This window comes from Convolutriloba macropyga, chromosome 5 (genome assembly GCF_964194025.1).
Source record: "Convolutriloba macropyga chromosome 5, txConMacr16.3, whole genome shotgun sequence".
In the NCBI taxonomy this organism is placed as follows: domain Eukaryota; kingdom Metazoa; phylum Xenacoelomorpha; order Acoela; family Convolutidae; genus Convolutriloba; species Convolutriloba macropyga.
In genome coordinates, this window is record NC_134472.1 from 33,075,007 (window position 1) to 33,089,490 (window position 14,484).

The 14,484-nt window shown below is 35.3% G+C and overlaps 1 protein-coding gene across 1 annotated transcript in view; it reads right to left on the reverse strand.

Annotated features, from left to right (window-relative positions):
• The window catches only part of LOC142339340 (F-box and leucine-rich repeat protein 13-like), an 82,818-nt gene that overhangs the window by 17,858 nt on the left and 50,476 nt on the right, over positions 1-14,484 (reverse strand). Inside the window, exons 17-18 of the mRNA XM_075389321.1 lie at positions 3,333-3,495; positions 2,937-3,056 (exon numbers count right to left, since the gene is read on the reverse strand). Coding sequence (XP_075245436.1) covers positions 2,937-3,056; positions 3,333-3,495 — 283 coding nt within the window. The remainder of the gene's footprint in view (positions 1-2,936; positions 3,057-3,332; positions 3,496-14,484) is intronic.

A 14,484-nucleotide genomic window follows, 5' to 3' on the forward strand; every position in this document is an offset into this window, starting at 1 on the left:
TTGGCCCAAGATTTATGCCCATTTCAACACAACAAGAAAAACATAGCAACATACAAACTTGAATATGATAAAGGGAGAAAACAATTGCCCCAAAAAGGAATTGCAAATTCATTTTTCATTTTAGCATAAAAGTTAAAAGATGCCAATTAACAGCAAATATTTGCTAATATTTCGGGGCAGTTAACAGGGAGTTTCAGTTAATAGTGGAGGAAATCATTTAAAATAGTAAGTCAGGGCAGCACTTCGTGAGTTACCTTGTTTGTCTTCCATTTCTGAACAAAAAACGGTTAAGCTATATATGGTCGATAATTATTCATACAAAAGTAACAACTCATCTTGTTTTTGAAGCAAATTTTATCAGCATAATCATGCCCGTTTCTTTTGGGTTTTATATCAATCGGCACAATATTCAGAAAACTGGCCAACCCACTGACAGATAAAATCCAGATAAAAGTTTGCCAGTTTTTCGTAACAGGCAGTACATTGAGTCCATATAAAATTTGCTCAACTCACTAAGTAAGTAATTGCACTGTGAACTTAATGACTTTATCAACATGTTGAACTAAATTCACACGGGACTCGGGACATGGGAAAATTTCGATATTCAACTTATCAGTGTGTATAGTGGTTATCATAGAAAACCTAGAGAAAATCGAACTTTTTGCCAAATCATATAAAAATTATATACGATATTCGAATGGCATTGCTTTACAAAAAAGGCAGTTTAGTTAAAAAGCAAATTGAGCGTCTCTTCTTTGCCAACAACTTAAGTACATATTATGAAAGAAACTCTGTCTCATTTAACAAACTTTGCCAGCATAATTAAGGAATATAACTATATTAATATGAGCGTCCGGTGTTTTAGCGAACAGTGCTAAAATATACATAATTGCTCCTCACGTCGTCGATGAAACAAGAAGGCTCGCATTATTCTTTAAGCGGTATTTGAACTTCAGATGTTTTAGGAGGACAAATAGTGTCCATATAAAAATTCTCATAACAGAAAAAGTATTGATTTTTGTGGCCCGAAAAGGATCAAAGTCAACTGAAAAGACGCGTTTTGAAAAGTATCAAAAAGTTTTGGAAATTAGAAAACAATCATAATAGTATCATAATCGGGGCTGTATCCAGAATATATCCGAATTGTCCACAACCTCGAAAATGATAAAGTAAACCAATCGCTGTGTTATCGCTCTTGGTTTACCGATTAGTGCGTATAAGTCTCAGTTAAATTACTAATGTGGTTAAATAAGTTATTAATTCACCAAGTTATGTATACAGTTAGAAAACCCGTTCCAATCTAATAATATTTAAAATATAAAGCTATAATATTGAACATCTATAAAAGGCTCTTCGTTCTCAAATCAGCGGGGATAGCTGGAACTTATGAGCTATACTAAGTTTGGCTTACCAGTTTAGTTTCAGGACGGTCGGATTAGATTTTAGAAAAAAAAACTAAAGTTTAGTCTGAGAGTTTGTTTGTGAGGAGAATGTGCGGAAGTAAGTAGAGTTTTACAAGTAAAAAATTTGGCTATTTTTTAACAGTTTTTCTGCCAACTGATTTTCAGGATTCTCGGTGTGTTCTGTTTTTTCAATTCAGAGATTTCTCTCTCTCTCCACTTCGTTTCGAGAGAGAACCATCTGCGCCACGTCAGATGGTTGACGACATCTGACGTTGCGGGATGAAAATAACACACCATTTGGTGATTCAGTATTTATTCACCAAGTTTGCTGTTTGTTTTAAGTGGCAGTTGGTTCTCCAGTAGCTGCTTCTTTTATGTTTGTGGTAGAAAGTACCATATGGTGCAAGAACCACGGAGCCAAAGTTTTCAAGTGTGACTCAACTCTAACTCAACTTTTTGTGACCTTGGAAGGTTTTAAAAGTGAACTAGAAAGGTGTTTCTACGGTTACAATAGATATGGTTAAACGTCTTGTATCTTAAAAAATTGAAAAAAATAAAACAATTATGGGGCACAAAATTCATAAGAGAGCATTATCTGTTGTGCTGCATATGTAAAAACACTTCCTCTCAGTAACTTTATATAAGCAGCATTATAGTCTGAGTGAAAACATTATTGCACACGGCTCAAAAAGTGCTCTACGGAGGACTGTGAACAACAATTACCATTTTGTGAACTACAGAAGCAATATTTCTCACATTTGCCTTTACAAGTTTTTCCTGCTCATAAAAAGGCTCTGTAACAACTAGACAAAAAAAAGAACAAAAAACAGCAAAGTTAAAAAAATTGCTTACTTTTAAAAACAAATAATTGCAAAGTAATGAAAACCATTAGATAGCAATTGAAAACATCCAACGTGTTTATGATCACATACGCTTCTATAAGAGGGCATTCAGACCTGTCATTATTCAATTTTTTATTCGGTTACAAAAGGACAACAAATAGACACAAAAAACAAAAACTCAATTAAAACTTGCGAGAAAACCCTGTTGAAGCCGTATAGCCAAATTTTGCCCCCCAAAATATGTCAAATTGAGCCTTTCTCAAGCGCCAATAATGTGATATATGACCTCTCAATATTGAGAATAGGTAACAAGAAGACAAAAAAAAGGGCAATTAAGTAATACTTTTGCATTTTTCGAAAACAATTATTTTCAAAGTCATGAAAGCCATTAGCTACAAAATGAAAAAATTAAATAAGTTCGACTAGTTATACAAAAGAAGCGCTTGAGACCTAAACTACCACTCAAATTGCCACACGTGAACAAAACACTACTTTAAAAATGAATTTAAATAATATCACGCTACAAAACCACTCGCTTTTTTGCTCAACATCCAGTTTTGGCGAGACCGAAATCACTAATTTGACTTCAGAACTCATAAAAATGTGAAGAAATCTTTTAAAAAAGAAACCTCCCCAATACTATTCAAATTGGAACTCCCCCCACTCATCATCATCATACCGTTGATTATACCTCTGAGATATTCTAAGAAGAGATGCGTCTGTGACTCTGATGCAGTTCGTCAGATTCAGCTCCCTAATGATTGGTCCACTGGGTCCTTCCACTATTGCACGAACTGCTGAGTCGTTTATTCTTAAATCACACGAGAATCTAGAATGACCTAGATACAAGGATCATATCTGATATAGGTGTGAACTGTTAACTTTTCCCTTCATGAACAAAATTTTTGTGCTCATTACAATATGTGAACAAACTGACGCTTGTTTTTGTGTAGCCTGATAAAACTAGAAATTTTCATTATTATTTACTCTTATAGGTGCAAAAATGCCAAATATGGAGGGTTACAATCAACCAGGGGATGAGGAAGAGGAAACTGTTCCAAAAGATTATAATCATCCCCCAAGCTACCTGAGACAGTCGGCTAAGTTAATAACTACGATTGACTTCAAGTGAGCCACAGATCGCATGGAGATCTCTGTGATTCTGGAGCAGTCACTGATGTAGAAGTGGCGAAGGGAGGAACACCTGTCACCGATGGCAGAGATTGTCTTGTCCGACACACGCGTACTAGCTGAAGCAATCGAACAACACATGTTCATAAACGTCAAAATATGTACTGAAACCGAAAAAAATGCATATAATTTGTGACTTAGGACTTGCTTTCCCGCAAAAACTTTAAATTCGCAGAAATTAGGCGAGGTCTTTGAGGGCTACCAGGACCGAAGGTCATGGGTAAATGTACTGAATCACAACATTACACTTCATCATTCTTATTATGGCCATATTTTGATCACGTCACTTGTCACTTTTTACCCAGACAAGACAAAAAATCAAGCAAAAAAAATGAAAGAATAATATAAATATGGGCAGTTTCAAGTCTGATTCTTGGTTTTCAGTGCGCAGTGAAAACACGAATCCTGGTAAAACTCTGAACGGCATAGTTTGAGGACTGTAGGGGATACATGAAACGTATATATTGTTTGGTTCCCTATTCTCTTCGAATCTCTTTCAGTGCTTGATACAGCATTATACGGTACTGTTTGATTCTGATAAATCATTTTTCTTTCTTCAACCGAAGCCGAGGGCAGAATGATGACAGTACCATTTTCAGTAGTTGGAACCAACAGCCACGTGAGTCTGTCTAATTCCAATTTAAGCCATGGCTCAAATTATTGCCACTTTTCAATTAGCGTTGGCCCAAGATTTATGCCCATTTCAACACAACAAGAAAAACATAGCAACATACAAACTTGAATATGATAAAGGGAGAAAACAATTGCCCCAAAAAGGAATTGCAAATTCATTTTTCATTTTAGCATAAAAGTTAAAAGATGCCAATTAACAGCAAATATTTGCTAATATTTCGGGGCAGTTAACAGGGAGTTTCAGTTAATAGTGGAGGAAATCATTTAAAATAGTAAGTCAGGGCAGCACTTCGTGAGTTACCTTGTTTGTCTTCCATTTCTGAACAAAAAACGGTTAAGCTATATATGGTCGATAATTATTCATACAAAAGTAACAACTCATCTTGTTTTTGAAGCAAATTTTATCAGCATAATCATGCCCGTTTCTTTTGGGTTTTATATCAATCGGCACAATATTCAGAAAACTGGCCAACCCACTGACAGATAAAATCCAGATAAAAGTTTGCCAGTTTTTCGTAACAGGCAGTACATTGAGTCCATATAAAATTTGCTCAACTCACTAAGTAAGTAATTGCACTGTGAACTTAATGACTTTATCAACATGTTGAACTAAATTCACACGGGACTCGGGACATGGGAAAATTTCGATATTCAACTTATCAGTGTGTATAGTGGTTATCATAGAAAACCTAGAGAAAATCGAACTTTTTGCCAAATCATATAAAAATTATATACGATATTCGAATGGCATTGCTTTACAAAAAAGGCAGTTTAGTTAAAAAGCAAATTGAGCGTCTCTTCTTTGCCAACAACTTAAGTACATATTATGAAAGAAACTCTGTCTCATTTAACAAACTTTGCCAGCATAATTAAGGAATATAACTATATTAATATGAGCGTCCGGTGTTTTAGCGAACAGTGCTAAAATATACATAATTGCTCCTCACGTCGTCGATGAAACAAGAAGGCTCGCATTATTCTTTAAGCGGTATTTGAACTTCAGATGTTTTAGGAGGACAAATAGTGTCCATATAAAAATTCTCATAACAGAAAAAGTATTGATTTTTGTGGCCCGAAAAGGATCAAAGTCAACTGAAAAGACGCGTTTTGAAAAGTATCAAAAAGTTTTGGAAATTAGAAAACAATCATAATAGTATCATAATCGGGGCTGTATCCAGAATATATCCGAATTGTCCACAACCTCGAAAATGATAAAGTAAACCAATCGCTGTGTTATCGCTCTTGGTTTACCGATTAGTGCGTATAAGTCTCAGTTAAATTACTAATGTGGTTAAATAAGTTATTAATTCACCAAGTTATGTATACAGTTAGAAAACCCGTTCCAATCTAATAATATTTAAAATATAAAGCTATAATATTGAACATCTATAAAAGGCTCTTCGTTCTCAAATCAGCGGGGATAGCTGGAACTTATGAGCTATACTAAGTTTGGCTTACCAGTTTAGTTTCAGGACGGTCGGATTAGATTTTAGAAAAAAAAACTAAAGTTTAGTCTGAGAGTTTGTTTGTGAGGAGAATGTGCGGAAGTAAGTAGAGTTTTACAAGTAAAAAATTTGGCTATTTTTTAACAGTTTTTCTGCCAACTGATTTTCAGGATTCTCGGTGTGTTCTGTTTTTTCAATTCAGAGATTTCTCTCTCTCTCCACTTCGTTTCGAGAGAGAACCATCTGCGCCACGTCAGATGGTTGACGACATCTGACGTTGCGGGATGAAAATAACACACCATTTGGTGATTCAGTATTTATTCACCAAGTTTGCTGTTTGTTTTAAGTGGCAGTTGGTTCTCCAGTAGCTGCTTCTTTTATGTTTGTGGTAGAAAGTACCATATGGTGCAAGAACCACGGAGCCAAAGTTTTCAAGTGTGACTCAACTCTAACTCAACTTTTTGTGACCTTGGAAGGTTTTAAAAGTGAACTAGAAAGGTGTTTCTACGGTTACAATAGATATGGTTAAACGTCTTGTATCTTAAAAAATTGAAAAAAATAAAACAATTATGGGGCACAAAATTCATAAGAGAGCATTATCTGTTGTGCTGCATATGTAAAAACACTTCCTCTCAGTAACTTTATATAAGCAGCATTATAGTCTGAGTGAAAACATTATTGCACACGGCTCAAAAAGTGCTCTACGGAGGACTGTGAACAACAATTACCATTTTGTGAACTACAGAAGCAATATTTCTCACATTTGCCTTTACAAGTTTTTCCTGCTCATAAAAAGGCTCTGTAACAACTAGACAAAAAAAAGAACAAAAAACAGCAAAGTTAAAAAAATTGCTTACTTTTAAAAACAAATAATTGCAAAGTAATGAAAACCATTAGATAGCAATTGAAAACATCCAACGTGTTTATGATCACATACGCTTCTATAAGAGGGCATTCAGACCTGTCATTATTCAATTTTTTATTCGGTTACAAAAGGACAACAAATAGACACAAAAAACAAAAACTCAATTAAAACTTGCGAGAAAACCCTGTTGAAGCCGTATAGCCAAATTTTGCCCCCCAAAATATGTCAAATTGAGCCTTTCTCAAGCGCCAATAATGTGATATATGACCTCTCAATATTGAGAATAGGTAACAAGAAGACAAAAAAAAGGGCAATTAAGTAATACTTTTGCATTTTTCGAAAACAATTATTTTCAAAGTCATGAAAGCCATTAGCTACAAAATGAAAAAATTAAATAAGTTCGACTAGTTATACAAAAGAAGCGCTTGAGACCTGTAAATAATCCGAATATGCACGTCTAAAAAAAGAACGTCAGAAAAAGACAAAAATCAAAATTTAGTTTACTTTTTATTGGGAAAAACACGTGTCGAAGCCAGTAAATTCGTAACGAAGTCATTAAAAAACATTAGATTTTGTACACTTGAACCTAATCTAGACGACAATAATAACTTATGTGAACTTTAGATAACAGGACTAGGTAACAAATTCACAAAAATGAACAAAAAAGCGAAGTTAAAAAGTGTTTTCTATTTTTGAAAACTATTGTTTTCAAAGTCACGAATCCCATCAGCAATCTACTTGAATCAGAATATAGGCTCTTTTATTCTTCCATAAAAAACCAGTGATATCAACCATTATACATGAAATTTGTGAAATTTCATACGACTAAAAGAAAAAGTAAAAACGACAGTTAAGGACAAAATAAAAAAAAAATCAATTTAATTCTTCGAGAAATGGGTGTCGAAGCCGTTGATAACATTATCCATGCCTTTCAAGACTTTTATATCTTAAATTGTGCCTTTTTTGATCGCTAATAAAGCAACCTGTTAAATGTCAAAAATGTGATAAAACGAGAACAGCCAGAAAACCATAACTTAACGCGTAAAACCACAAAAAGTTAAAATTGAAATCAGTATAAAGAAGAGGAAGAAGAAGCAATTTTTCTTTGCGGAGACTAAGCTACAAGTTGATCATATTAAGAGAAAAATAGTGGCAGAGTTCAATAAGCCACTGTTGATTTAAAAATCAAACATTTTGAAAGTCAAAAGGACCATAATATTTCGAGTGAAAAAACTAGAAAAATTATTTGGGAATTGCTTAGGGAACCATTTGGACCTATCAACAGTGAGCTTTGGTTTGAAATATTCTTTTCTTTAATTAGCATACAAAAGATCGAATTTTGTTTTCGAAAAAGACCGACTGATTACAATCCGAATTATTTTTGGATTGTGACAGTCCAAGGTTGGACTCAAACCAGCCTTGCTATTGCTGTTCGTCGATTAAGAACACTCATTTGTTTCCAATGTTATAGATCTAAATAATTTGTTAGTTAAAAGATTTATAAAATTTCTGCGTTTTTGATAATCATAGAGTACAGTTAGCAAAAACGGCAAATATTTAATTCCAGACTACTCTCAATGGAAGTGGAGGTAGTACTAGCTCCCTTTGTAGACTATAAAGATTTTCTCAGTTGTTTTGGGCGTGTAAAATTGGTAAATTCAATCAAAGTGGACTTAAAAGCTTATTTTGGGCAACTTTTGATGAAAAATCTGAATTTGATGAAAAAAGGCGAAATTTTAGCCGAAAATAATTTAATCAAAATAATGAACATTTTTTTTGTCTTGAAAAAAAATCCACAGTACTGTTGTTGACAACTTTTACATATTTTAGGCAAAAATTTCGGAAATTTGAATAAAATAACGCAAATTGGTCAAACATTTACAAAAGTTTTAAAACACGATAACTCTTCTCTAGAAAACGAAATTCGAAAAAATATTTTCAATTCCATAGTCTACGCTGGACGAGCTTTTGAATGATACCACTTACAACTCTCTACGACGAATATTTCGATCGGTAAAAATTGTCTGAAAAAAACCGGTTGAGTATATAGTTCCTCCCCCTCATGAGGGGTGGAACAATAAAGCTGGATTCAAGCAAGTTTTCTTTATACAATTTTGGACTATATTAGATTTGAGCATTGTTATCGAAGCTTCTTTCAACAAACCTCTCAGCAAAACAACATGACTAAGAACAACATTTGTTGTGTTATTTGCGTCACGTCACCCGAAAACCTGTTAACAGAAAAACGTGATAAACTTTACAAATCTCGAATACTTTTTGCTGTGTTATGTGCGTCACATCAAGCTAAACTTTATTAACAGCAAAATGCAATTAACTGCCCAAATTTCCCATATATTTCCACAATATTACGCCAAATTTGCCCAGCGCATTATTATTACCACTATTGTGAACAAGTAGCCAGAGAACAATAATAGGAATAATGGAAAGATGATAAAATAGGATTTTCATAGAAATTATTCCAAATTCAATTTCACATTCAATATTCCCTCTAACTTAAACTCAACCTTCATTATTCCTTCTAAATTCAAAAATCAACATCCAAAATCCTTCAAAAACCAATCATACTAAATTGTTTTCAAAAATCAAAAATCAATTTCAAAAATCAATCATGGCGGATTGTTTAACTTCACTAAAAGCAAAACTCAACAACAAGAAAATAATGGAATAAAATGGCAGATTGTTTAAAGGATCTTTCCGAAACGATTACATTAAAAGGGATCTCTATGAAAGTAATTGAATTAAACAAAATTTTTTATTGTTCATGAGTTCTACAGTTCTCTCGCTGAAATTTCTGCGTTGACCTATCCCCGGACTAGCAAGCCATGATATATCAGAACTGCCACAGAAAGTTTTGTTTAAACGACAAATTTACAGCTCTGAAAACGTGTTTTAGAGGTTTATATCACTTAGAACTTTGATCGAAAATACAATAAAACTCCTCTGTATGTCCCGATACTAACCCAGTCTTACCCCCTCTGACACAAGGATGAATAAAGTGGGCAACCCTTGTGGCCACCTGAACACAGACTTGTTCGGGTCATTACAGTGAAGAAATACAGTGTACGATCGGTTTCATTAGTTTTAGACGTGGATTTTCATGCTTAGCGTAGAAACAGAGTAAAAAAATAGAATGAAATCTGAGGGTGAAGGGAAAAAATTCCAAGAGGATCACTGCAAAGAGGGTCACTGCCAAGAGGATCAATGTGCGAGTGGAGCACGTGAAACCATCCATGTCCCGTGAAGACTTCCTGAACAGAGTGAAAGATAACGAGATCAAAAGGAAAAAGGCTAAAGCAGCAGGCACACGTGTCTGTCTCAAACGACAACTTAAGCCACCCAAGAGAGCATTCGAAGTTCCCTGCAAAGCAAACGAGAGAAAAAACGCCTTATTACTATAAACGAATTATCAACCGCAGATTTCGGTTTATTTCGCTATGCGCTTTTTGTGTGTAGGTGACTTTGTATTGCAATCAAGAAAAAAGCGCCGTAATACTTTATTATTAGCCGCGAAGTATCGTGCCGCCCGTGCGTTAGAACTGCTACAAACGAGTTAGCCCGTCCTACATCAACAATGTCTAGTGACGGTGATACCCGAAGAGAGAGTTGATCACGTCGCCATTATGCTGGAATCAGAGGATGGCAGCCGCCAAAGACCAGAAACGCCGCCAAAGATGCGACCTTGTCCAAACTGGCTCTGCTTAGGAATTAATTTCCTGTGATCTGTGCTCAGTAATTGGTCGGATTTGTTTTCTTTATCGTCACCTCCGTGTCTTATGCAATTTCCAGGTGTTACGCACCTCCGTATGTTATGTGCCATTATATGGTAAATCATTTAATATAGTACACGCGCGCAAGGAGCAGATGTGTGTGTGTGTGTGTGTGTGCGTGCGTGTGCGTGTGCGCGTGTGTGTGTGTGTGTGTGTGTGTGTGTGTGTGTGTTCGTCGATTAAGAACACTCATTTGTTTCCAATGTTATAGATCTAAATAATTTGTTAGTTAAAAGATTTATAAAATTTCTGCGTTTTTGATAATCATAGAGTACAGTTAGCAAAAACGGCAAATATTTAATTCCAGACTACTCTCAATGGAAGTGGAGGTAGTACTAGCTCCCTTTGTAGATTATAAAGATTTTCTCAGTTGTTTTGGGCGTGTAAAATTGGTAAATTCAATCAAAGTGGACTTAAAAGCTTATTTTGGGCAACTTTTGATGAAAAATCTGAATTTGATGAAAAAAGGCGAAATTTTAGCCGAAAATAATTTAATCAAAATAATGAACATTTTTTTTGTCTTGAAAAAAAATCCACAGTACTGTTGTTGACAACTTTTACATATTTTAGGCAAAAATTTCGGAAATCTGAATAAAATAACGCAAATTGGTCAAACATTTACAAAAGTTTTAAAACACGATAACTCTTCTCTAGAAAACGAAATTCGAAAAAATATTTTCAATTCCATAGTCTACGCTGGACGAGCTTTTGAATGATACCACTTACAACTCTCTACGACGAATATTTCGATCGGTAAAAATTCTCTGAAAAAAAACCGGTTGAGTATATAGTTCCTCCCCCTCATGAGGGGTGGAACAATAAAGCTGGATTCAAGCAAGTTTTCTTTATACAATTTTGGACTATATTAGATTTGAGCATTGTTATCGAAGCTTCTTTCAACAAACCTCTCAGCAAAACAACATGACTAAGAACAACATTTGTTGTGTTATTTGCGTCACGTCACCCGAAAACCTGTTAACAGAAAAACGTGATAAACTTTACAAATCTCGAATACTTTTTGCTGTGTTATGTGCGTCACATCAAGCTAAACTTTATTAACAGCAAAATGCAATTAACTGCCCAAATTTCCCATATATTTCCACAATATTACGCCAAATTTGCCCAGCGCATTATTATTACCACTATTGTGAACAAGTAGCCAGAGAACAATAATAGGAATAATGGAAAGATGATAAAATAGGATTTTCATAGAAATTATTCCAAATTCAATTTCACATTCAATATTCCCTCTAACTTAAACTCAACCTTCATTATTCCTTCTAAATTCAAAAATCAACATCCAAAATCCTTCAAAAACCAATCATACTAAATTGTTTTCAAAAATCAAAAATCAATTTCAAAAATCAATCATGGCGGATTGTTTAACTTCACTAAAAGCAAAACTCAACAACAAGAAAATAATGGAATAAAATGGCAGATTGTTTAAAGGATCTTTCCGAAACGATTACATTAAAAGGGATCTCTATGAAAGTAATTGAATTAAACAAAATTTTTTATTGTTCATGAGTTCTACAGTTCTCTCGCTGAAATTTCTGCGTTGACCAATCCCCGGACTAGCAAGCCATGATATATCAGAACTGCCACAGAAAGTTTTGTTTAAACGACAAATTTACAGCTCTGAAAACGTGTTTTAGAGGTTTATATCACTTAGAACTTTGATCGAAAATACAATAAAACTCCTCTGTATGTCCCGATACTAACCCAGTCTTACCCCCTCTGACACAAGGATGAATAAAGTGGACAACCCTTGTGGCCACCTGAACACAGACTTGTTCGGGTCATTACAGTGAAGAAATACAGTGTACGATCGGTTTCATTAGTTTTAGACGTGGATTTTCATGCTTAGCGTAGAAACAGAGTAAAAAAATAGAATGAAATCTGAGGGTGAAGGGAAAAAATTCCAAGAGGATCACTGCAAAGAGGGTCACTGCCAAGAGGATCAATGTGCGAGTGAGCACGTGAAACCATCCATGTCCCGTGAAGACTTCCTGAACAGAGTGAAAGATAACGAGATCAAAAGGAAAAAGGCTAAAGCAGCAGGCACACGTGTCTGTCTCAAACGACAACTTAAGCCACCCAAGAGAGCATTCGAAGTTCCCTGCAAAGCAAACGAGAGAAAAAACGCCTTATTACTATAAACGAATTATCAACCGCAGATTTCGGTTTATTTCGCTATGCGCTTTTTGTGTGTAGGTGACTTTGTATTGCAATCAAGAAAAAAGCGCCGTAATACTTTATTATTAGCCGCGAAGTATCGTGCCGCCCGTGCGTTAGAACTGCTACAAACGAGTTAGCCCGTCCTACATCAACAATGTCTAGTGACGGTGATACCCGAAGAGAGAGTTGATCACGTCGCCATTATGCTGGAATCAGAGGATGGCAGCTGCCAAAGACCAGAAACGCCGCCAAAGATGCGACCTTGTCCAAACTGGCTCTGCTTAGGAATTAATTTCCTGTGATCTGTGCTCAGTAATTGGTCGGATTTGTTTTCTTTATCGTCACCTCCGTGTCTTATGCAATTTCCAGGTGTTACGCACCTCCGTATGTTATGTGCCATTATATGGTAAATCATTTAATATAGTACACGCGCGCAAGGAGCAGATGTGTGTGTGTGTGTGTGTGCGTGTGCGTGTGTGTGTGTGTGTGTGTGTGTGTGTGTGTGTGTGTGCGTGTGGCACAATTGAGCCTCTCATTACCTGTTAGGGCAGCAAGTGCCTTGCATGTTGCAAACCGTGATAACAACGTGATAGTTGTTTTGTCTATCAATTAAAAATTAGGGCAGAGCATGATAATCTTGTTTTCATATTTTACATGTATTAATTTACTCTTGTTGAATATCTGCTTGTCTGTGTAAACAGAGAGAGGTCTGTGTTTAAGTGGCCACGTCAGCAGCCCACTTTGTTCATCCGCTTGTCAGAACGGAGTAAGCATTGGTTAGTGTAGGGCCTTGTAGAGGACAGTGCGTACAAAAGCAAGCGCAGCATAATTACATTCCTCAAAAGTGCGGGTAATTGCAACGGAATGATGCTACTTGACTATGCACATCAAAAGAAAAGGCTGCTGCTTAGATTTAATGGCGCTCTCAAAAGAAGGCATTTGTTTATGCGGGCCTTTGTTCAGTTCAGAATTGAAAGTACTCTTTTCATGCTCATAATAAAATGTGTCATGATCATTTTTTATAATGGAATTTCCTAATTGAAAAATACTCAGCACTGCAATGCTATGTAACGTAGTTCCGGGTCTGTCAATTCATTTCTCCCTATCTTACCTGAGTATTTGATGTTTTTCCTAACGCTTAAAATCCTTTGTCCTTTCAGAATGCAACTTAAGACCCAAATGTGTGAACTTTAGTTAGCCAAAGCATGAACTTCAATCACCTTATTTTAGTTTTATTTACTAAGTATGAGTTATTTCATTTACTCATGATCGTACTTACTTTCAGAGTGTGAACTACAATTCCGTTGTTTCATCAGTATTTTTTACGTTTTAATGGTGTGATATATACTTATTTTCTCGCTTTTTAAATTGTTCATTTGTGTAAAATCGCGAACATAAGAGTAGTTAAGGAGGGTAATTAAGAACACATGTATAAACACATTTGGCGATATTTATTTACTTTCAGGTGCAAATTTGCACGAATTCGCTTTCCTCGCGTTTTCAAATAGACTGTAATGAGCTAACCACAACAGAAAAACAAGAAGACAAGGACATTAAACACTCATTACAAATTCAGTAAATACTCATAAAATCCAGTGCCCCAAAATTCAAAATGTAAGTATGTATCACACCTTTAAAACGTGAAAAAATACTGACCAAACAACAATTGTAGTTCAAACTCACGCCTAAGGTAATCAAAGTTCATGCTTTGGGTACAACGCAGCAACAAATGTGAAGGGCTTACAGAAAAAAAATCGGAAAAAAATCGGTCTGGAGCATAAACATTCAGATCAATCAAATAAATTGAGATCATTTTTAATCAAATAAATTTGCATGAACATTCAGAACTCAACATTCAAAAAACTAAACCACAATTCGGATTTTAAAATTCCCCTTTACACAGCATGGCTTTACCAGAACCGTAGCTTAGTTTCACTCGGAATTTTTTCAAAATTTGCTAAATGGCTAGACATTGAACTAATACTGGCATAACTATTATTTCTCCACATTTTGTTTCAAAGAAACTAGAGCCGCGATTGATTTCAAATGGCGGGATGAAAAAAAGTATTGATACATTTGTTAAAATTTACTAATGCAGGCCCAAGAGCAGTAAAGCTAAGTAACGGGAAACCACTGAAG